This window comes from Sparus aurata, unplaced genomic scaffold (genome assembly GCF_900880675.1).
Source record: "Sparus aurata unplaced genomic scaffold, fSpaAur1.1, whole genome shotgun sequence".
NCBI classification, from domain to species: Eukaryota; Metazoa; Chordata; class Actinopteri; order Spariformes; family Sparidae; genus Sparus; species Sparus aurata.
This window is the reverse complement of record NW_022045235.1, coordinates 1,596-24,467: the sequence shown is the minus strand read 5'-3', so window position 1 is coordinate 24,467 and position 22,872 is coordinate 1,596. Positions and strand designations below refer to the sequence as shown.

Sequence of the window (22,872 nt, the reverse complement as noted above, 5' to 3'; positions counted from 1 at the left end):
ACAGATGTGCTCTCTGAGAAGTCTCTCTACAGATGTTGTCTCTCTACAGATGTTGTCTCTCTACAGATGTTGTCTCTCTACAGATGTTGTCTCTCTGAGAAGTCTCTCTACAGATGTTGTCTCTCTGAGAAGTCTCTCTACAGATGTTGTCTCTCTACAGATGTCGTCCCTCTGAGCGGTCTCTCTACAGATGTTGTCTCTCTGAGAAGTCTCTCTACAGATGTTGTCTCTCTGAGAAGTCTCTCTACAGATGTCGTCCCTCTGAGAGGTCTCTCTACAGATGTTGTCTCTCTGAGAAGTCTCTCTACAGATGTTGTCTCTCTGAGAGGTCTCTCTACAGATGTCGTCCCTCTGAGCGGTCTCTCTACAGATGTTGTCCCTCTGAGAAGTCTCTCTACAGATGTTGTCTCTCTGAGAAGTCTCTCTACAGATGTTGTCCCTCTGAGAGGTCTCTCTACAGATGTTGTCTCTCTGAGAAGTCTCTCTACAGATGTTGTCCCTCTGAGAAGTCTCTCTCCAGATGTTGTCTCTCTGAGAAGTCTCTCTACAGATGTTGTCTCTCTGAGAAGTCTCTCTACAGATGTTGTCCTCTGAGAAGTCTCTCTACAGATGTTGTCTCCTCTGAGAGGTCTCTCTACAGATGTTGTCTCTCTGAGAAGTCTCTCTACAGATGTTGTCCCTCTGAGAAGTCTCTCCTACAGATGTTGTCCCTCTGAGAAGTCTCTCTACAGATGTTGTCTCTCTGAGAAGTAGTCCTCTCTACAGATGTTGTCTCTCTGAGAAGTCTCTCTACAGTATGTTGTCTCTCTAAGATGGTCTCTCTGAGGTCTAAGATGTTGTCTCTCTGAGAAGTCTCTCTACAGATGTTGTCCCTCTGAGAAGTCTCTCTACAGATGTTGTCTCTCTGAGAGTCTCGTCTACAGATGTTGTCTCTCTACAGAGGTTGTCCCTCTGAGAGGTCTCTCTAACAGATGTTTGTCTCTGGAGAAGTCTCCTCTAACAGATGTTGTCTCTCTACAAGATGTTGTCTCTCTACAGATGTGGTCTCCTCTGAGAAGTCCTCTTAGCAGATGTTTGTCCCTCGAGAAGTCTCTCTACAGATGTTTGTCTCTCTGAGAAGTCTCTCTACAGATGTTGTCCTCTCCTACAGATGTTGTCCCTCTGAGAGGTCTCTCTACAGATGTTGTATCTCTGGAGAAAGTCTCTCTACAGATGTTGTCTCTACTGAGAAGTCTCTCTACAGATGTTGTCTCTCTGAGAAGGTCCTCTACAGATTAGTGTCTCTCTGAAAGTCTCTCTACAGATGTGTCTCTCTGAGAAGTCTCTCTACAGATGTTGTCCCTCTGAGAAGTCTCTCTACAGATGTTGTCCCTCTGAGAGGTCTCTCTACAGATGTTGTCCCTCTGAGAAGTCTCTCTACAGATGTTGTCTCTCTGAGAAGTCTCTCTACAGATGTTGTCTCTCTGAGAGGTCTCTCTACAGATGTTGTCTCTCTGAGAAGTCTCTCTACAGATGTTGTCTCTCTACAGATGTTGTCTCTCTGAGAAGCTCTCTACAGATGTTGTCCCTCTGAGAAGTCTCTCTACAGATGTTGTCCCTCTGAGAAGTCTCTCTACAGATGTTGTCCCTCTGAGAAGTCTCTCTACAGATGTTGTCTCTCTACAGATGTTGTCTCTCTGAGAAGTCTCTCTACAGATGTTGTCTCTCTGAGAAGTCTCTCTACAGATGTTGTCCCTCTGAGAAGTCTCTCTACAGATGTTGTCCCTCTGAGAAGTCTCTCTACAGATGTTGTCCCTCTGAGAGGTCTCTCTACAGATGTTGTCCCTCTGAGAGGTCTCTCTACAGATGTTGTCCCTCTGAGAGGTCTCTCTACAGATGTTGTCCCTCTGAGAAGTCTCTCTACAGATGTTGTCCCTCTGAGAGGTCTCTCTACAGATGTTGTCCCTCTGAGAAGTCTCTCTACAGATGTTGTCCCTCTGAGAGGTCTCTCTACAGATGTTGTCCCTCTGAGAAGTCTCTCTACAGATGTTGTCTCTCTACAGATGTTGTCCCTCTGAGAAGTCTCTCTACAGATGTTGTCCCTCTGAGAAGTCTCTCTACAGATGTTGTCTCTCTACAGATGTTGTCTCTTCAAGAAAGAATACTTTATTTAGTAATGAACTGTTGGACAGCTGTTGGGCTCTGAGCACTGGACAACAGTTATCATGACACTGATAAGAACGTATGAAAAGCTTTAATGTTTCATCATTAATGTTTTCATGGTGTCTCCTCATCATGTTTCACAAGCTTTCATTTTGATGACTGATCAAATGATATTTACTTCACTAAAAATCAAAGATCAGATTAAAGTCTAGAGAGTGAAAACAGATGTTGTCCATCACAACTGTTTCCTCTTCGTCTTGTCTCTCCGGTGACAACCACTGAGATTGATCACCATTAAGACTGATACTGTACCTGTGTGAAGCTGAGAGCACTTACATATATTGTTTTATTGGCACTGAAGGATGTGAGTACTGGTTGTGTTGTGACATCCTGTCTGTCGACCAGTCTCCTCTCTGATAACAGCTGTTGTGTTTCTACATGTACGTTCATCTCCTGAATGTTTATCTGCACTTTCCTTCACAAGTCATGATGATGTTCATAATGTTTATGGCTTCTAAATGTTTTTATCTTCTGTTGTGTTCATTATTTAAACAGGTTAGAAAAACTTCTGTCTTTAAGTGAAATAAAGCTTCCGAGTGTTTGACTCTGCTGCCCTCTGCTGGAGACTTCAGCCCACCACACTCCCCATGAACACATGCTGTGTCTCAGTTCAGGTCTGCGTCCTTCAGAGGAGCATCTGAAGGCCAATTACGTCACAACGCCGTGTGAAGGCTGTCCCAGTCTGAAGGCTCCTCCAGATGCTCCTTCCTGTTTCTGGAGGATGCACCGTTGCGATCCTTCGTGGCCTCACATATCCCAAGATTCCTCGTGTGCCCGAAAAAGAAGAAAGAAAGAGAGAAAATGGCGACATCGCGTGATGTAGATCATCACTTTTGCGGGCCTGGGCGGCAGAAAACGTGACGTGAGGGTAAAACATTTGGTGACGCAACCAGGAAATGCTCCAAAGGCTAGACCGTCACATTTAACAACGGCTGACGAGGTTAACAAGGTCTCTCTGAAGGACTCGCCTTCAAAGACCACAAAGACCGAGTCCTTCAGAGGACGCACACCCTGAACTGAAACACGGCAGGTTTCTGAAGTCCGTCCTCACCCCCTGCTGCCCGGTCACCACACAGGAAGTCCAACATGGTGGACTAACAGGGAGCTCATCAGCACAAAGACAAAAGCACTTTCAGACATTAAGGCGCCATTTTTCTTGGTTAATGACCATCAGTTGAACAATACTTTTCACGATGCATTGTGGGATACCTTGAGTCACTACGTAGGGTATAATAACTCCCACTAGACATTCGGACAGCACTATAAAATGGCGTCGTCACTATGTAGTGCACTATGTAAGGAGCAGTGACACAGCCGTCATGCTGAAGTGTTTCTCGTTGGAAGGTCAGGTGACCTCAGGTGTCTTACTGTGAACTCGGAGCGTCCATGTTGCTGAGGTGACCGTTGCTCTGTCAGCAGTGATCAGCTGACACATGTAGGTTCCCTGGTCCACCTGTCTTACTCTCTCGATGGTCAGAGTGAGACAGGTACCATCCTGTCTCTGTTGCAGACCTGGACCAATCCTCACCGGCACCCCCTCCTTCAGCCATGTAACCGTGGCAACGGAAGCAGATGAGACTGCAGGTGAGCAGCAGACTTTACTTTAGTTAAAGGAAGATCTGAGTGGAAGCTGGTTCACAGTTTAATGATTTAACAAAGAAACAAAAAGACTTCAGCTCACAATGAAACACACAACCCTGATGATGATTATCATCATTATGATTCATTATTATTGAAGAATCTTGAGTCAGAATCAAAGGTCATATTACCTTGGCAGGTGAATGTGACCTGCGCTCCCTCCGTGGCCTCCTGGTCTAAAGGAACGGCCTCGAACCGCAGGTTGAACCCCGACACCGACCTCCTCCCAGCCCTCAGACACAGATAATAATAAACAGCTCTGACACACTCACTGGGCATTAGACTGTAAAGTTATGTCACATTCATAATAACAACTGGTACATTCCAACTCAGAGAGAAAATCAATTCTATGTGTAATGTAATGCTAACATTAGCTCATAAGCTAACTCTGCTCAGAGTCCAGTCCCCCGTGACCTCCAGATCTTCAGGTGTGACTACCTGCTGCTGTCTGAGCTGCTCACTGGCTGCTGGGCGGAACCAGTTTGAGCTGGATCCAGACTGGAGACAGACTGGACCTGCAGACAGACAGACAGACAGAATTAGAGTTTAAAGGCTAATAAATTGCTTTTTAAATCAACTTTCGGTTACAGGACGCAGGAAGTGCTGCTGTGCACATTGGACCGACCGTATAACAACCACATGCTGACAGTGACGGTGGAGGCACAGAATACATATTTATAATAGACCAACATATTTGATCCCAGAAAGAACTGAAGACAGAAGCAGCATGCGATCATGGGAGCTGCTGATGAAAGTCTACATGACTACAGGTGAGGTACAGTTTTACCTGAGCAGCTGCAGGTCTCCTCTCAGCCACCAGAGGGAGCTGTACATCAGGTCTGCTCCTCCAGGAGGCTGATGGGAGGCTCAGCTGCTCCTTCTCTCTTAGTCTGGGCTGCTCTGCTGGGGAACTGGGAGCACTGGGAGCAGCTCTGTCCTCCTTCAGATGACCCTGGTCCCTGGCTCTGGTCTGTGAGGCCTCGGCTGGGCGGACAGACCTGCGGGAGGATCATCAGGATCAACATGCAGAAACTTTACCCTCCATCTTTATTGTTGTTAGTTTGAAGCATCTTGTGCTCGTTATCATTTTCTAAGTGCAGTCAGAGAGTGACTCACCTGGAGGAGTCCTCAGGAACACCTGAGGGCAGAAACAGGACACAAATATTCACTCTGCTATATATCAAATTATTCTGTCAGGAGTGTTGAGGTTAAACCTGATTGGTCGTCTCACCCTGGACGTTCAGGACGGCGGTGGCGGTTGCCGTTCCGGCGCTGTTGATGACCAAACATGTGTAACTTCCTGCATCCTCCACACACACTTCCTGTATCTCCAGGAAGTGAAGACCAGAGCGTTCATACATACTGACCCGCCCACAAAACTGAAGCTCCACCTCCCCCTAACAGACAGCCACACAGAGGCAGAGAGAGGGACAGAAAGAGAGAGGCTCAGCTGCATTGTGGGTAATGTAGGCAACAGGTTTAACAAAGGAAGAAGAGTGGGAGAAGAGGCGATGTCTGACTTCTTCTCTGCGTCCTGTGGAGCCACAACTTCGTATTACTTCTGTTAAAATTTTCTTTAGTCACTGAAATCAAAGTTTTACCTCAGTGAGCTCCTCTCAGCTCTGGACTCACTCACTCTTCTCTTTATGTTCAATTCTTGGTCAAGACATTCGCAGTCACTGTGACTCTGACAAAGAAAAGGCAGATGATCCGCTCGTCTGCTGTGAAACCTTCAGTGTCGTAGAAAGACCCAACAGTCTTATCTAGAGAAGCATTTCTTTCTGCTCAACAACTTACTGTATATTTCATTTATCTAAACACCAACCTCTGTATTAGTGTTAGGATGCGTACAGATTCCAGATGAGCTCATTCACAGCTGCATTAACGTGTCTTTTTCTTTATTGGATAACGTTTCTGGATATAGATCACATCTTGATGTAAAAGGGATGTGAACCTCTTCATAAAGCTCCTCCCACCTTGTACCATGTGACCCGGGGCTGTGGACGTCCTGTTGCTTTGGCGGAGAACTTCCCGGTCTGTCCCAGCTTGGCGAACACTCGATTCGGTTTAGCGACGAACTTTGGTGGACTCTCACCCCAAATACTGGGCCTGCTGTCTCCCCCCGGGATGCCAGAGCGACACCTGGAATCATGGGAAATGTAGTTCCATGGGCATGACTCATCCTAACTTCTTCACAGGAGTGAGAAAGACGATTAAAGCACAAAAGTAAAGCTTTAAAATAAATGTAGTGGATTCATATTCATATATGTATATGTGTTTGATATATATATCTATAGATATATATATAGAGATATATCTCTCTCTCATATATATATATATATATATATATATATATATATATATATATATATATATAATGTATGTATATATATACACTTCTGAGGTGGAGTGGAGGTAGAAAGTTGCAGAAAACTGAAATACTTCACAACCGTCTCAAAGATGTTCTTTAACACAGTTCTTAGTTTCCAACAGTGGAAAATATTCTGACACATTTGCTCCAGTTTGATTTTAAAGGAAACAGCAGTGAATCTCTGCTGATGTGATCAAACCTCCAGAGGAGCAGATGTGAAGGATTTAAGGATCGTCCTCAGGACTGTTTTAAAAAGCAGCAGGAGGTCTGAGTCTGAAGCTCCTCCAACACACCAACGAGAGTTACGACTCGGCATTTATCACCACGACTCGACAAACATGAGAGGAGAGACGGAGGAGGAGCTCACCCTGTTTTCACGGAGGAACTGAGGACAAACTTCTTCCCAGAATTCTCTGCAGGTGGAAAAACATTAAAACGTTAGATGACCAGAAAAAAGTTCAGCTGCTTAAAGGAACAAGACGAGAAGGAAAAGAGCCTTACCTAACCAACAACAACACAGCAACTCAGAGCGAGTCAGACAGAAAGACAAAGAAACACTGGCACATATAAAACACACAGACACGACAGAGACAGGATCTAACAGAATGAAACTACATCATGTGTATGCAATAAATGTCTAATCTAATCTCATCTCAAACATACTTTTAATGAAATGCAGACAGGAAAGACTGAAATTAGCACAGAACAATAAACACAACACTTTAATAATCTCACATCCTGTTTTACTTTGTTCACAGTAACGATTCTCTTCTTATCTTCCTGATGATCGTTTGTACAAAACAAGACATTGGATGACTTCACTTTCATTTGACTTTCATTGTTTTCTGACATCTTTTTGACAGAACCGACAACCTAAAACCCACAATGGTTCATATATATATATATATATATATATATATATATATATATATATATATATATATATATATATATATGTGTGTGTGTGTGTGTGTGTGTGTGTGTGTGTGTGTGTGTGTGTGTGTAATCCTGGCCGTGGAGTAATCCTGGCAGCAGTATCAGTATTTGCAGTAATTGATTATCCTGACACTGTATTAGAAGTTTGAGTCGTAACGATCAGGTGTTCAAACCTTCCAGAAGAATCTCCACGGTAACCTGTCTGCTCCCGGCCTGATTGGCGGCCTGACAGGTGTAACGGCCCAGGTCCTCCTCTCTGACTCCACCCACCACCAGGCTGAAGGTGCCCCGCCCACCTTGCTTCGCAACACAGCGCTCTCCACCAATCACAGCCCTCCCTTCTCTGTGCCATGTGACCTGAGGCTCAGGATATCCACGCACCTGAAGGACAGAGGTGTTTAATCAATTCATTACTCGCTCCATACCAATCAGACAATCAGTCAGATCAGTTTACAGCTTGAGGTTTGATCAATAATCAGATTTTTGAGATGTTTACCCACAGAAGGCGAGATCTGCCGTTAACATTTTATACAGTTATCTGGAGATAACAAAGCCTGTTGGATAATAATAATCGATCTTGTAGTCAGAAGAAAAGGGCACACACACACACACACACACACACACACACACACACACACACACACTGCTCTCTGAGGAGTGTAAGAACGTTTCCTCAGTAATGTGGCACGCAGATGTGTGTGATGGCTTCAAGCTCAACTCCCATGAGGCCTTGCAGTGCAATCAACCTCCATGTTTTGCCTCTGAGCTGAGTACTGTGCTCTGACGGTGCATTCAGGTGCTGTGGGATTTTACAAACACAACATTCTTCTCACCAACAAGTGGAGAATGAACAGAGCAGTGTTTCCACCTGAGAGGAGAGAGTGTGTGTGTGTGTGTGTGTGTGTGTCTGGTTGACTTCTTCACATCAGGATACAGCCGGTCACAAGACTGAAGACACGTTCATCCTTCTGTTCTCACACCCACGTCCCTTATCTCCTCCCTCGTCTCCTTTCCTCACTGCTGAAAAAACCAGCATAGACCAGCACCAAAACAAACATATGCTGGTCTTGCTGGTGAAAAGTCACCAGCAAGACCAGCATATGTTTGTTTTGGTGCTGTTTTTTTTTAGCAGGGCTTTCTCCTCCTGCTTCATCTCTTTATTAGTTTACACTACATTTCCTCCATTGTCTCCTCTCTCGTCTCCTTCCTCTTCTTTTGTTTCCTTACTTGTTCCCTTCCTTGTTTCAGCAGGTAAACTACAACACCTAAATATCTGTACATGTTGGAACACTTGAATACACCTGTGCACCAGTGAAAGGTTAAAGTGAGCCTCCAGAGGAGGACTCGTCCTGCCGTTCATGACCTCTGACCTCTCACAAAATATAACTATCTGACAGTCACATCTTAATGAAATGATCTCACTACTGTTCCCAGACGATGACCCTTTATGATCCTAACTTATGAGTTTACATTCAAACCATCAGACGTGTCTGAGTGTGTCCCACCTTCCCCTCAAGTCGGGCGTCTCCCCCCAGGGCGACCCGGGCGTTGCGTGGAGGGAGGATGAAAGCTGGAGGCTCGTTGCTGTGGGAACTGCATCCTGGTGACAGGGCTGACACCTGAGAGATGGTGGATGAAGCTGATGCCAACTGGACGTTACTCATCCTTCTGCCAGAGAGAAAATACACCTGAGTGACATCATCGACACTTCAGGAGGAGGAGGAGTCATTACAGACAACAAGGTGCCAAACAGTCTTCTGCGTCTCGACTCACACCTCAGGATGTTTTAAATATGAAGACAGAACCATTAGTCCAGACATGATGTGTTCTGACTAACCAGGTGATTTTTGCACCTGAACCTCACAGTTTAAACACAGACCTGTGAAAACTGACAAACAGAATGTTCAACATCAAGAAACATGAAGCTGTAACATAACTGTGGTTCTGCAGAAACGCATTGTGCCCACATTTATTCTGTCAACTGTGTGTGTGTGTTGAGGGATGAACAGATCAAAGACATGAGGGGGAAAAAACACTGTGTGTGTGTGTGTGTGTGTGTGTGTGTGTGTGTGTGTGTGTGTGTGTGTGTGTTCGATCAGTGGAGAACACGGTAACATGTGACTCGCTCCATGTTTCAGCTTATAAGGTGAAACAAGTGATTTTCACTTCACTGATCAGAATCACTTGAATTCTTCACTTTTGAAATATATTTTTTCCCCCAAATCTGATCCTGACTCCCTCAGACTCAGCTCATCAGCCTCAGCTCACCAGCCTGAGCTCATCAGCCTGAGCTCATCAGCCTGAGCTCATCAGCCTGAGCTCATCAGCCTCAGCTCATCAGACTCAGCTCATCAGCCTGAGCTCATCAGACTCAGCTCATCAGCCTCAGCTCATCAGCCTGAGCTCATCAGCCTCAGCTCACCAGCCTGAGCTCATCAGCCTGAGCTCATCAGACTCAGCTCACCAGCCTGAGCTCATCAGACTCAGCTCACCAGCCTGAGCTCATCAGACTCAGCTCATCAGCCTGAGCTCATCAGACTCAGCTCACCAGCCTGAGCTCATCAGACTCAGCTCATCAGCCTGAGCTCATCAGACTCAGCTCATCAGACTCAGCTCACCAGCCTCAGCTCATCAGCCTGAGCTCATCAGACTCAGCTCATCAGCCTCAGCTCACCAGCCTGAGCTCATCAGCCTGAGCTCATCAGCCTGAGCTCATCAGCCTGAGCTCATCAGCCTCAGCTCATCAGACTCAGCTCATCAGCCTGAGCTCATCAGACTCAGCTCATCAGCCTCAGCTCATCAGCCTGAGCTCATCAGCCTCAGCTCACCAGCCTGAGCTCATCAGCCTGAGCTCATCAGACTCAGCTCACCAGCCTGAGCTCATCAGACTCAGCTCACCAGCCTGAGCTCATCAGACTCAGCTCATCAGCCTGAGCTCATCAGACTCAGCTCACCAGCCTGAGCTCATCAGACTCAGCTCATCAGCCTGAGCTCATCAGACTCAGCTCATCAGACTCAGCTCACCAGCCTCAGCTCATCAGCCTGAGCTCATCAGACTCAGCTCACCAGCCTCAGCTCATCAGCCTGAGCTCATCAGACTCAGCTCACCAGCCTCAGCTCATCAGACTCAGCACCCACCTGTTGTCCTCTTCAGCCTGAAGTGTGGCAGGTGTATCCAGGTGTTCTAACAACAGGACGTCAGTTCATTGCGCATGCTCAGTGAGAGTTGTCCGTCAGTGTGACTTGGTGTTGTGTTAGCTGGATGGCCAGCTGGTTTCATCAGAGTGAAGCATGCTGGATGTTTTCAGAACAAACAGACTGAGTTCTGTTGGTTTCACTCCGTCACAGTTCAGATATGCTGCGAACACCCGGCTGCCTTACATGGCTGTAAACCTCTAAACCTGAACTCTGCCTAACTTTGTTTTTAAATAACATTTTTATCTAAACGTCGACCTTTGCTTCCTATTAAGTCCACATTAGTGGTGCTGGAGCGACGCAGCGTGTGTTCAGCGGTCTGATTGTTTCCAGACATTCACTCTTTATATAAAAGGCTGCCTCTACAAACTGCTGCTAATAATGCTAAAGCTAATCCTGTTCACACAAACACGCTGCGATAAAAAAAGACAGGAGGTAAAAATCAAACATTTAAACTAAAATGTCAAAGTTTATAAGCAGCAGCTGACGGACAGAGTGGATGTGAAGACAACAGGCCCAGACAGACATTTACCACGTCCACCATCTTAGTTTAGACCGTTAACATGCTAACGTTAGCTAATTAGCACGAAACACAAGTCCGGTACAGTTTGTCCGTTAGCAGTCAGAAGCTAATGCTAACAGCTATCTTCATATGTGTCTTGTTTTGTCTCATGTGACCTGTTTACAACGCTCCGCTACGCTAGAAAAGTAAATAAGCTAATCAGGTTATCGATGATCGATACAGACAGTAGCTACCTGTCCGGCCGCGGCTCGCTGTCGACGCGACGCGGGCGCCATGTTGAGGTCAAGATTCAAGCAAACAATGTGAAGAGAAGACTGAGCACAGAACCAGAACCGCTTCAGTTCTCAACAAACTCTCATGAAGTCGGTTTGTTATAATCGTGAGAACTTGGACATGATAGTTAATACTTGTTGTAATTAAATAATCTGCTGAGGGAGATATAACGGTGATGTCATCACATCATGGCTAATTTCTACACAGTGTCATAAATACGGAGCTACGGAGTCCTGCAGGGGACATGGATGGGGCGCGCACGAGATAAAAAAAAACCCATCCATGTCCCCTGCAGGACTCCGTACATACACATTTATTCATTAATCATTACATTTTATGATGTGATGTTTTTAAAAAATGTGTTATATTATCTATAGTGTAAAATCTTTATATTCAGCTGTTAAATAAATGTAATGGAGTATAAAATACAAGAACTCCCTTTGAAATCAGACAAGGGAGGAGACGAGAGAGGAGACGAGAGAGGAGACGGGAGAGGAGACAAGAGTGTCCCACCACACTGTCCCACTACAGCGTCCCACCACAGCGTCCCACCACACTGTCCCACCACAGCGTCTCACCACAGTGTCCCACCACAGCGTCCCACCACAGCGTCCCACCAGTGTCCCACTGCAGCGTCCCACCAGTGTCCCACCACAGCGTCCCACCACAGCGTCCCACCAGTGTCCCACCACAGTGTCCCACCACACTGTCCCACCACAGCGTCCCACAGCGTCCCACCACAGCGTCCCACCAGTGTCCCAATGCAGCGTCCCACCAGTGTCCCACCACAGCGTCCGACCACCAGTGTCCCACCACACTGTCCCACCACAGCATCCCAACACAGCGTCCCACCAGTGTCCCACCACAGCGTCCCACCACACTGTCCCACCAGTGTCCCACCACAGCGTCCCACCACAGCGTCCCACCAGTGTCCCACCACAGCGTCCGACCACAGCGTCCCACCACACTGTCCCACCACAGCGTCCCACCAGTGTCCCACCACAGTGTCCGACCACAGCGTCCCACCAGTGTCCCACCACAGCGTCCCACCAGTGTCCCACCACACTGTCCCACCACAGCATCCCAACACAGCGTCCCACCAGTGTCCCACCACAGTGCCCGACCACAGCGTCCCACCAGTGTCCCACCACACTGTCCCACCACAGCGTCCCACCAGTGTCCCACCACAGCGTCCCACCACACTGTCCCACCACACTGTCCCACCACAGCGTCCCACCAGTGTCCCACCACAGCTTCCCACCACAGCGTCCCACCAGTGTCCCACCACACTGTCCCACCACAGCGTCCCACCACAGCGTCCCACCAGTGTCCCACCACAGCGTCCCACCACACTGTCCCACCACACTGTCCCACCACAGCGTCCCACCAGTGTCCCACCACAGTGTCCGACCACAGCGTTCCACCAGTGTCCCACCACAGCGTCCCACCACACTGTCCCACCAGTGTCCCACCACAGTGTCCGACCACAGCGTCCCACCAGTGTCCCACCACAGTGTCCCACCACACTGTCCCACCACAGCGTCCCACCAGTGTCCCACCACAGTGTCCGACCACAGCGTCCCACCAGTGTCCCACCACACTGTCCCACCACACTGTCCCACCACAGCGTCCCACCAGTGTCCCACCACAGTGTCCGACCACAGCGTCCCACCAGTGTCCGACCACAGCGTCCCACCAGTGTCCCACCACAGCGTCCCACCACACTGTCCCACCAGTGTCCCACCACAGCGTCCCACCAGTGTCCCACCACAGTGTCCGACCACAGCGTCCCACCAGTGTCCCACCACAGCGTCCCACCACACTGTCCCACCAGTGTCCCACCACAGTGTCCGACCACAGCGTCCCACCAGTGTCCCACCACAGTGTCCCACCACACTGTCCCACCACACTGTCCCACCACAGCGTCCCACCAGTGTCCCACCACAGTGTCCGACCACAGCGTCCCACCAGTGTCCCACCACACTGTCCCACCACACTGTCCCACCACAGCGTCCCACCAGTGTCCGACCACAGCGTCCCACCAGTGTCCGACCACAGCGTCCCACCAGTGTCCCACCACAGCGTCCCACCACACTGTCCCACCAGTGTCCCACCACAGTGTCCGACCACAGCGTCCCACCAGTGTCCCACCACAGTGTCCCACCACACTGTCCCACCACAGCGTCCCACCACAGTGTCCGACCACAGCGTCCCACCAGTGTCCCACCACAGTGTCCACCACAGTGTCCCACCAGTGTCCCACCAGTGTCCCACCACAGTGTCCCACCACACTGTCCCACCACAGCGTCCCACCAGTGTCCCACCACAGTGTCCCACCACAGTGTCCCACCACAGCGTCCCACCAGTGTCCCACCACAGTGTCCGACCACAGCGTCCCACCAGTGTCCCACCACAGTGTCCCACCACAGTGTCCCACCACAGCATCCCACCACAGCGTCCCACCACACTGTCCCACCACAGCGTCCCACCAGTGTCCCACCACAGTGTCCGACCACAGCGTCCGACCACAGCGTCCCACCAGTGTCCCACAGCTTCCCACCACAGCGTCCCACCACATTGTCCCACCACATTGTCCCACCACAGCTTCCCACCACAGCGTCCCACCACACTGTCCCACGACAGTGTCCCACCACAGCGTCCCACCCGTGTCAAACTACAGCGTCCCACCACAGTGTCCCACAGCGTCCCACCACACTGTCCCACCACAGCGTCCCACCCGTGTCCCACTACAGCGTCCCACCACACTGTCCCACGACAGTGTCCCACCGCAGCGTCCCACCCGTGTCCCACCACAGCGTTCCACCAGTGTCCCACCACAGTGTCCCACCAGTGTCCCACAGCTTCCCACCACAGCGTCCCACCACATTGTCCCACCACAGCGTCCCACCACAACGTCCCACCCGTGTCCCACTAAAGTGTCCCACCAGTGTACCACCACAGCGTCCCACCAGTGTCCCACAGCGTCCCACCACACTGTCCCACCACAGCGTCCCACCACAGCGTCCCACAGCGTCCCACCACAGTGTCCCACCACACTGTCCCACCACAGCGTCCCACAGCGTCCCATCACAGCGTCCCACCACACTGTCCGACCACAGCGTCCCACAGCGTCCCATCACAGCGTCCCATCACAGCGTCCCATCACAGCGTCCCCACAGCGTCCCATCACAGCGTCCCACCACAGCGTCCCACCAAAGCATCCCACAGCGTCCCATCACAGCGTCCCATCACAGCGTCCCACCACAGTGTCCCACCACAGCGTCCCACAGCGTCCCATCACAGCGTCCCACCACACTGTCCGACCACAGCGTCCCACCAAAGCGTCCCACAGCGTCCCATCACAGCGTCCTACCACAGCGTCCCACAGCGTCCCACCACACTGTCCCACCACACTGTCCCACCACAGCGTCCCACAGCGTCCCATCACAGCGTCCCACCAGTGTCCCATCACAGCGTCCCACCACACTGTCCCATCACAGCGTCCCACAGCGTCCCACCACAGTGTCCCACCACACTGTCCCACCACAGCGTCCCACCACACTGTCCCACCACACCGTCCCACCACAGCGTCCCACAGCGTCCCATCACAGCGTCCCACCACACTGTCCCACCACAGCGTCCCACCTAACTGTCCCACCACACTGTCCCACCACAGCGTCCCACCAGTGTCCCACTACCTAATGTTAATAAAATATTCATATAATATAATTACTCTTCCTGTCACTTCTAGCAGAGTGACATATATTGTTTTAACTTGCATGTTTATTGCTTACATTAACTTTTAGGCATGTTTGAGCTTAAAAGGGACATTGTTCTTCCCTCAGTATTTGTGTTTCACAGTTGTTTTTGCTTTATAATTTGTACTGAATGGTTCGTTTGTGTTTGACTCTCAGACTGAAACCTGTTCGGGGACGGTGAGTGTGTTTGTATTGATCAGTGGCTGTGGGGGCAGTTGGAGTCATGGTCAAGTACATCTGTTCTCACTGTCCTCGTCCTCACTCGAAGCACTTTAATGAATCCTGGTGTATTTATCTTTATCGTTCTTCAAATTAAACTTCATCAACATCACATGATTGCTCAGAATCTCTTTTCACACAAAATTAAACTTTGTATTGTTGCACATTGTCTCAGCTCATAATCAGACATCTACTGACAACATTACGCAGCTTTTAACACGTTAAAGCTAAATGATCTGATTTGTTTTAGTCTTATCTCAAAGTTCAGTCATATTCACAATAATACAACCGGTTACATTAAACTGCCTTTGTGACATCTTTATACTTCTGGGACTGGAAGTATTAATGCTGCTAATGCTTCAGCACTTCATATTTCTCCACTGTGATTCACTACGTTCACTGAAGTTTACCACCCGTACACATTGACAGCAGGACTGTGGATTCATTAAGATAGCTGTGTGTGAATCAGGAAACAGGAAGAACTCAGTGCTGACAGCTGACAGCAGCTGATCGACAATCAATAAAACAAACTGGTTGTACAGAAACAGATAACAGACGAGCTCAAACACAGAGAGCAGAGAGAGTCAGAGTGATGGGAATGTTTCAGTCAGCAGCTCAGTTGTTACACAGATGCTGACACACACACACACACACACACACACACACACACACACACACACACACACACACACAAACACACACACACACACTGGTCATGACGCTCTCTCGGCCGTCTGTATTAGTCGTTAGTGGATCATCAGGAGGAAACGCTGCAGTTTGTCTCTGAGCTTCTGTTCAGTGTAAACAACCATCACATCATCCTGTCTGTGATTGGTCCGTTACAGTTCACCTGTCGGTCCCGTCAGCGGCTGATTTAACATCAAAATTCAGAATGAATGTTTAGTAACTGTTTGTCTCTGACGGTTTTTACCAGAAGAGCTATGTAGCTAACATTAGCACCTGTTAGCGTTAGTCTCAGTCTGTTAGCATGATGTGTGAGTGTGTAGAAACGAGGCAGGTTTGTGATTATGATCATTACAAACATGTCTTGTGTTACACGCGCAGCGCAAATACAGGCATCGAGTTAAAGAAGGAGAATTATATATTATACTGTTTCTGGTCAGAACAATCCAACTGAAGCTCTGATCAGTAATTAATAAACATTTTGGGCACAGAACAGAAACTCACTACATAACACAAGTGTCAAAATGATCAAACTAAAGCAAGATACAGTCAGAAACTGTGGACATCTTATTTGAATCATTATAAAATACCTTTATACATTCTTTTAGTTTTCCAGAATGAAACAAGAAGCAACAGAATATTAGAAGTGATAAAAATATGAAACATGAAAATCTGAAGCACATGAAGGAGAAAGGGGAGTTTCAACTTCAAAGGTAAGTTACAGAAAAGTTCCCAGCATGCACCAGACTTCAATCTACAGCTGAATCTTTTGATGTGAAGAGATTCCTTCACGTCAGTCGAGCGTTTCATAAACATCCTTAAATACTCCAGTCTGTTTCCCACATTCACCCAGAAGAGAAACCAGTTCATACACCCGCTGACAGAAACCAGTTCATACACCAGCTGACAGAAACCAGTTCATACACCAGCTGAGAAACCAGTTCATACACCAGCTGACAGAAACCAGTTCATACACCAGCTGACAGAAACCAGTTCATACACCAGCTGAGAAACCAGTTCATACACCAGCTGACAGAAACCAGTTCATACACCAGCTGACAGAAACCAGTTCATACAGCAGCTGACAGAAACCAGTTCATACACCAGCTGAGAAACCAGTTCATACACCAGCTGAGAAACCAGTTCATACACCAGCTGAGAAACCAGTTCATACACCAGCTGAGAAACCAGTTCATACACCAGCTGACAGAAACCAGTTCATACACCAGCTGAGAAACCAGTTCATACACCAGCTGAGAAACCAGTTCATACAACAGCTGAGAAACCAGTTCATACACCAGCTGAGAAACCAGTTCATACACCAGCTGACAGAAACCAGTTCATACACCAGCTGAGAAACCAGTTCATACACCAGCTGACAGAAACCAGTTCATACACCAGCTGAGAAACCAGTTCATACACCAGCTGACAGAAACCAGTTCATACACCAGCTGTCAGAAACCAGTTCATACAACAGCTGAGAAACCAGTTCATACACCAGCTGAGAAACCAGTTCATACACCAGCTGAGAAACCAGTTCATACACCAGCTGTCAGAAACCAGTTCATACAACAGCTGAGAAACCAGTTCATACACCAGCTGAGAAACCAGTTCATACACCAGCTGAGAAACCAGTTCATACACCAGCTGACAGAAACCAGTTCATACACCAGCTGAGAAACCAGTTCATACACCAGCTGAGAAACCAGTTCATACACAAGCTGACAGAAACCAGTTCATACAACAGCTGAGAAACCAGTTCATACAACAGCTGAGAAACCAGTTCATACAACAGCTGAGAAACCAGTTCATACACCAGCTGACAGAAACCAGTTCATACAACAGCTGAGAAACCAGTTCATACCACCAGCTGAGGAAACCAGTTCATACAACAGCTGAGAAACCAGTTCATACACCAGGCTGACAGAAACCAGTTCATACACCAGCTGACGAAGAAACCAGATTCATACAACAGCTGAAGAAACCAGTTCCTACACCAGCTGACCGAAACCGTTCATACACCAGCTGAGAAACCAGTTCATACAACCAGCTGAGAAACCAGTTCATCCACCAGCTGAAGAAACCAGTTCATACAACAGCTGAGAAACCAGTTTCATACAACAGCTGAGAAAACCAGTTCATACAACAGCTGAGAAACCAGTTCATACACCAGCTGACAGAAACCAGTTCATACAACAGCTGAGAAACCAGTTCATACAACAGCTGACAGAAACCAGTTCATACACCAGCTGACAGAAACCAGTTCATAGAACAGCTGAGAAACCAGTTCATACAACAGCTGACAGAAACCAGTTCATACACCAGCTGAGAAACCAGTTCATACACCAGCTGAGAAACCAGTTCATACACCAGCTGACAGAAACCAGTTCATACACCAGCTGAGAAACCAGTTCATACACCAGCTGAGAAACCAGTTCATACAACAGCTGAGAAACCAGTTCATCCCAGCTGAGAAACCAGTTCATACACCAGCTGAGAAACCAGTTCATACACCAGCTGAGAAACCAGTTCATACACCAGCTGAGAAACCAGTTCATACACCAGCTGAGAAACCAGTTCATACACCAGCTGACAGAAACCAGTTCATACACCAGCTGAGAAACCAGTTCATACACCAGCTGACAGAAACCAGTTCATACACCAGCTGAGAAACCAGTTCATACACCAGCTGAGAAACCAGTTCATACACCAGCTGAGAAACCAGTTCATACACCAGCTGACAGAAACCAGTTCATACACCAGCTGAGAAACCAGTTCATACACCAGCTGACAGAAACCAGTTCATACAACAGCTGAGAAACCAGTTCATACAACAGCTGAGAAACCAGTTCATACAACAGCTGAGAAACCAGTTCATACACCAGCTGACAGAAACCAGTTCATACAACAGCTGAGAAACCAGTTCATACAACAGCTGAGAAACCAGTTCATACAACAGCTGAGAAACCAGTTCATACAACAGCTGAGAAACCAGTTCATACACCAGCTGACAGAAACCACTTCATACAACAGCTGAGAAACCAGTTCATACAACAGCTGAGAACCAGTTCATACACAGCTGAGAAACCAGTTCATAGAACAGCTGAAACACCAGTTCATACAACAGCTGACAGAAACCAGTTCATACAACACTGAGAAACCAGTTCATACACAGCTGACAGAAACCAGTTCATACAACAGCTGACAGAAACCACTTCATACAACAGCTGAGAAACCAGTTCATACAACAGCTGACAGAAACCAGTTAAATGTATTTAAATGATTTTAATCCCCAGATAAACAACAAAACAAAGATTATAATATAATTATATTTATAATATATTTATAATATAATATATTATCATAATATAATATAATCATATCATTATAATCTATTTATAATATAATATAATTATTTAATTTTATCATCATATATAATATGATGATATTATATTGTAATTGTTATTAGAATTATATAATTAACATTATAATTATCATGATATTATTATAATAATTACATCATTATAATCGTGAATAGAAAAATACCAAATACATAAAACAAAGATATAAAATCAGATTTGTGTTGATAAAATGTTTCTGTCAAACATATTTGAAGGAATTTTAGAATTGATCCAAACGTTGTTGTAAATGAACTGATAAATTATTTTTATATCATTTTAGGGAACTTTTTAAATATTAGAATTCCGACTTTGATCGTTTTCTTCTAAATTTTTGTGTAAATTTATGGGACAGAAACATGAAGTCCTTCAGATTCACAATGAAAACAAACAGAGAGAATAATGAGACTAATGAACATACAGCATGTTTCCTTCACGTCACTCGGATCAGGCTGATCAGTCTCATACACTCATCGATAGGCTGGATCGATGAACGCAGCAGCTGTTTGTTTTGAAAGGCGGGTGAGCCGGCGGGAGTCGCGTGCGGCCGCGGACTCCGCCCCCCAGAGAGTGAGGGTCCGTTTGTTTTCACTGAGAACTTTTCAAAGTTCTGTTAAAACGAACAGAACATGTGACAGAACCGACCCGCTGAGCAGACTGAGACGGTCACAGTGAAGAGCAGCAGAAACAAACACACATCAAGTCCAGACTTACTCAGGAAGTTTCCTCCGAGCACCGAGTTCAGCCTCACAGCAGCTCCTGGTCCTGTCCTGGTCTGGTCCTGCACCTGAACAACTAGCACATTCATCACCGGCTGTCCTGCTCCTCCTCCTGCTGCTGCTGCTGCTGCTCCTCCTCCTCAGGCTCCACCTCCTGCTCCACCTCCTCCTCCTCCTGCTGCTGCTGCTGCTCCTCCTCAGGCTCCACCTCCTGCTGCACCTCCTCCTCCTCCTCCCCTGAAATCACTGAGCTGCAGAAGGAGGACGAGGAGAGCAGGGGTAGACTGACTGAGACCAGGGCCCCCTGAAGTCCCCTGAAGCCCCCTGAGGGCCCCTGAAGCCCCCTGAGGGCCCCTGAAGCTCCCTGAAGCCCCCTGAGGCCCCCTGAAGCCCCTGAAGCCCACTGAGGCCCCCTGAAGCCCCCTGAAGCCCCCTGAGGCCCCCTGAAGCCCCCTGAAGCCCCCTGAGGGCCCCTGAGGGCCCTGATCTGAGGAGGCCATATTTATTTATGTGTTTAGCTTGTGCTAACTCAGTTAGCTCAGCAGCTACAGAGAAGATGTTCATAACTTCTTTCAAATCAATCAATCAATATTCAGTTATCAGGGAGACACAGCAAGAGCCAGAACAGAGACGAACTCAGATAAATGTATGAAGCCTGATAGATGATAGAGGTGATAGATAGATTGATAGATTGATGACTGATTGATATGTAAGATTAAACCACATTTTGATTTAATTCAGTGTGCAGTTTTAAAGTCCTTTAATGTGAACGTTGCTGGCTGGGCCTCAGCAGACAGTCTGCAGCCATCAGACTGTCACTGTTATTCACTGAGGTTCTGTTTGTACCACATCTTATCCATGCTGGGGTTCTGATCCAACAACAATCTGGTGTTTGACTTTTATCGCTTCAGTACCTGAAAGACAAACCTGTAAATGATTGATGAGGATTTAATGTGGATCAAACTGAGTAAACATAGATTAGATCTGATTAACGAGTGTGAATGTGATGACGTTGTGTCTCTTAGTCACCAGCAGAGGGCGCACTGAGCCTGCGGTACCAGGTCCAATCACCTTCAACCTGCAGAACAAAACTGACAGCCTGTTTGGATGTAAATCTCAGTCAAGTGAAGCTGCTCCGTCACAGTGTGATCTGATGTCTGACTGCAGATATACACATACATACATATATGTGTATAAATATGTATGTATATATGTATATATATTACATATTTGTGTGTATATACACACAAAATATGTAATATATATACATATATACACACATATATATATTTATATGTACATAATATATATATACATATATACATACATATATACATATACATGTATACATATATATGTATACATGTATATATTCAAAGATATTCAAAAATATATGTATACATATATACATACATATATTTATATATATACATACATATATATGTATATATGTATGTATATATACACATATATACATACATATATATGTATGTATATATGTGTATGTGTAAGGGAATTCTGATTCTGATATATATATCAGAATCAGAATTCCTTTACTGTCCCACAAACAGGGACATGTGTTGTCCACAGCAGCCAGAGGACAGAAGCATTTAAAAAAACAAATACAACAGTAAAAAATAAACAGTATATAATTAAAAGGTAAGAAACAGAATCAACTCCTTTACACATATGAACATGATATTGTACACAGTTTACATGAATGATAAACAGTGTGGCAAAAAATGAATAACAAGATAAATTGTTTTTTACAGATAATGATAAATGTGAGGGTTTATAAAAACTGACTTGATGTGTGCTACTGGAGCAGCAGCAGGACGGACCTGCGGTACCGCTCCTTCACTCACTTGGACCTGCGGTACCGCTCCTTCACACACTTGGACCTGTGATACCTCTCCTTCACACACTTGGACCTGTGGTACCTCTCCTTCACACAATTGGACCTGCGGTACCGCTCCTTCACACACTTGGACCTGTGATACCTCTCCTTCACACACTTGGACCTGTGATACGTCTCCTTCACACATTTGGACCTGTGGTACCGCTCCTTCACACATTTGGACCTGTGGTACCTCTCCTTCACACACTTGGACCTGTGATACCTCTCCTTCACTCACTTGGACCTGTGGTACCGCTCCTTCACACACCTGGACCTGTGATACGTCTCCTTCACACACTTGGACCTGTGGTACCGCTCCTTCACACACCTGGACCTGTGGTACCGCTCCTTCACACACTTGGACCTGTGGTACCGCTCCTTCACACACTTGGACCTGGGTACCTCTCCTTCACACTTGGACCTGTGTACCGCTCCTTCACACTTGGACCTGCGGTACCTCTCCTTCACACACTTGGACCTGTGGTACCGCTCCTTCACACACTTGGACCTGCGGTACCTCTCCTTCACACACTTGGACCTGCGGTACCTCTCCTTCACACACTTGGACCTGTGGTACCGCTCCTTCATACAATTGGACCTGCGGTACCGCTCCTTCACACACTTGGACCTGCGGTACCTCCCCTTCACACACTTGGACCTGCGGTACCTCTCCTTCACACACTTGGACCTGCGGTACCGCTCCTTCACACACTTGGACCTGCGGTACCTCTCCTTCACACACTTGGACCTGCGGTACCTCTCCTTCACACACTTGGACCTGTGGTACCTCTCCTTCACACACTTGGACCTGCGGTACCCGCTCCTTCACTCACTTGGACCTGCGGTACCGCTCCTTCACACACTTGGACCTGCGGTACCTCTCCTTCACACACTTGGACCTGTGGTACCTCTCCTTCACACACTTGGACCTGCGGTACCTCTCCTTCACTCACTTGGACCTGCGGTACCGGACCTTCACACACTTGGACCTGCGGTACCGGACCTTCACACATTTGGACCTGTGGTACCGCTCCTTCACTCACTTGGACCTGTGGTACC

The 22,872-nt window shown here is 47.2% G+C and overlaps 1 protein-coding gene across 1 annotated transcript; it reads right to left on the bottom strand.

Annotated features, from left to right (window-relative positions):
- Nucleotides 1–3,570: 3,570 nt before the first annotated feature.
- On the bottom strand, nt 3,571–19,956 carry LOC115578229 (myosin light chain kinase, smooth muscle-like; the record flags this gene model as incomplete). Its single annotated transcript, XM_030411092.1, has 11 exons — nt 19,912–19,956; nt 8,653–8,815; nt 7,321–7,528; nt 6,579–6,624; nt 5,817–5,982; nt 5,072–5,237; nt 4,957–4,978; nt 4,628–4,838; nt 4,279–4,355; nt 3,972–4,072; nt 3,571–3,780 (listed from the first exon to the last, which is right to left on the bottom strand). Coding segments are annotated over exons 2-11 (1,366 nt in total), but the record flags the coding sequence as incomplete, so codon positions are not given.
- Nucleotides 19,957–22,872: the final 2,916 nt, after the last annotated feature.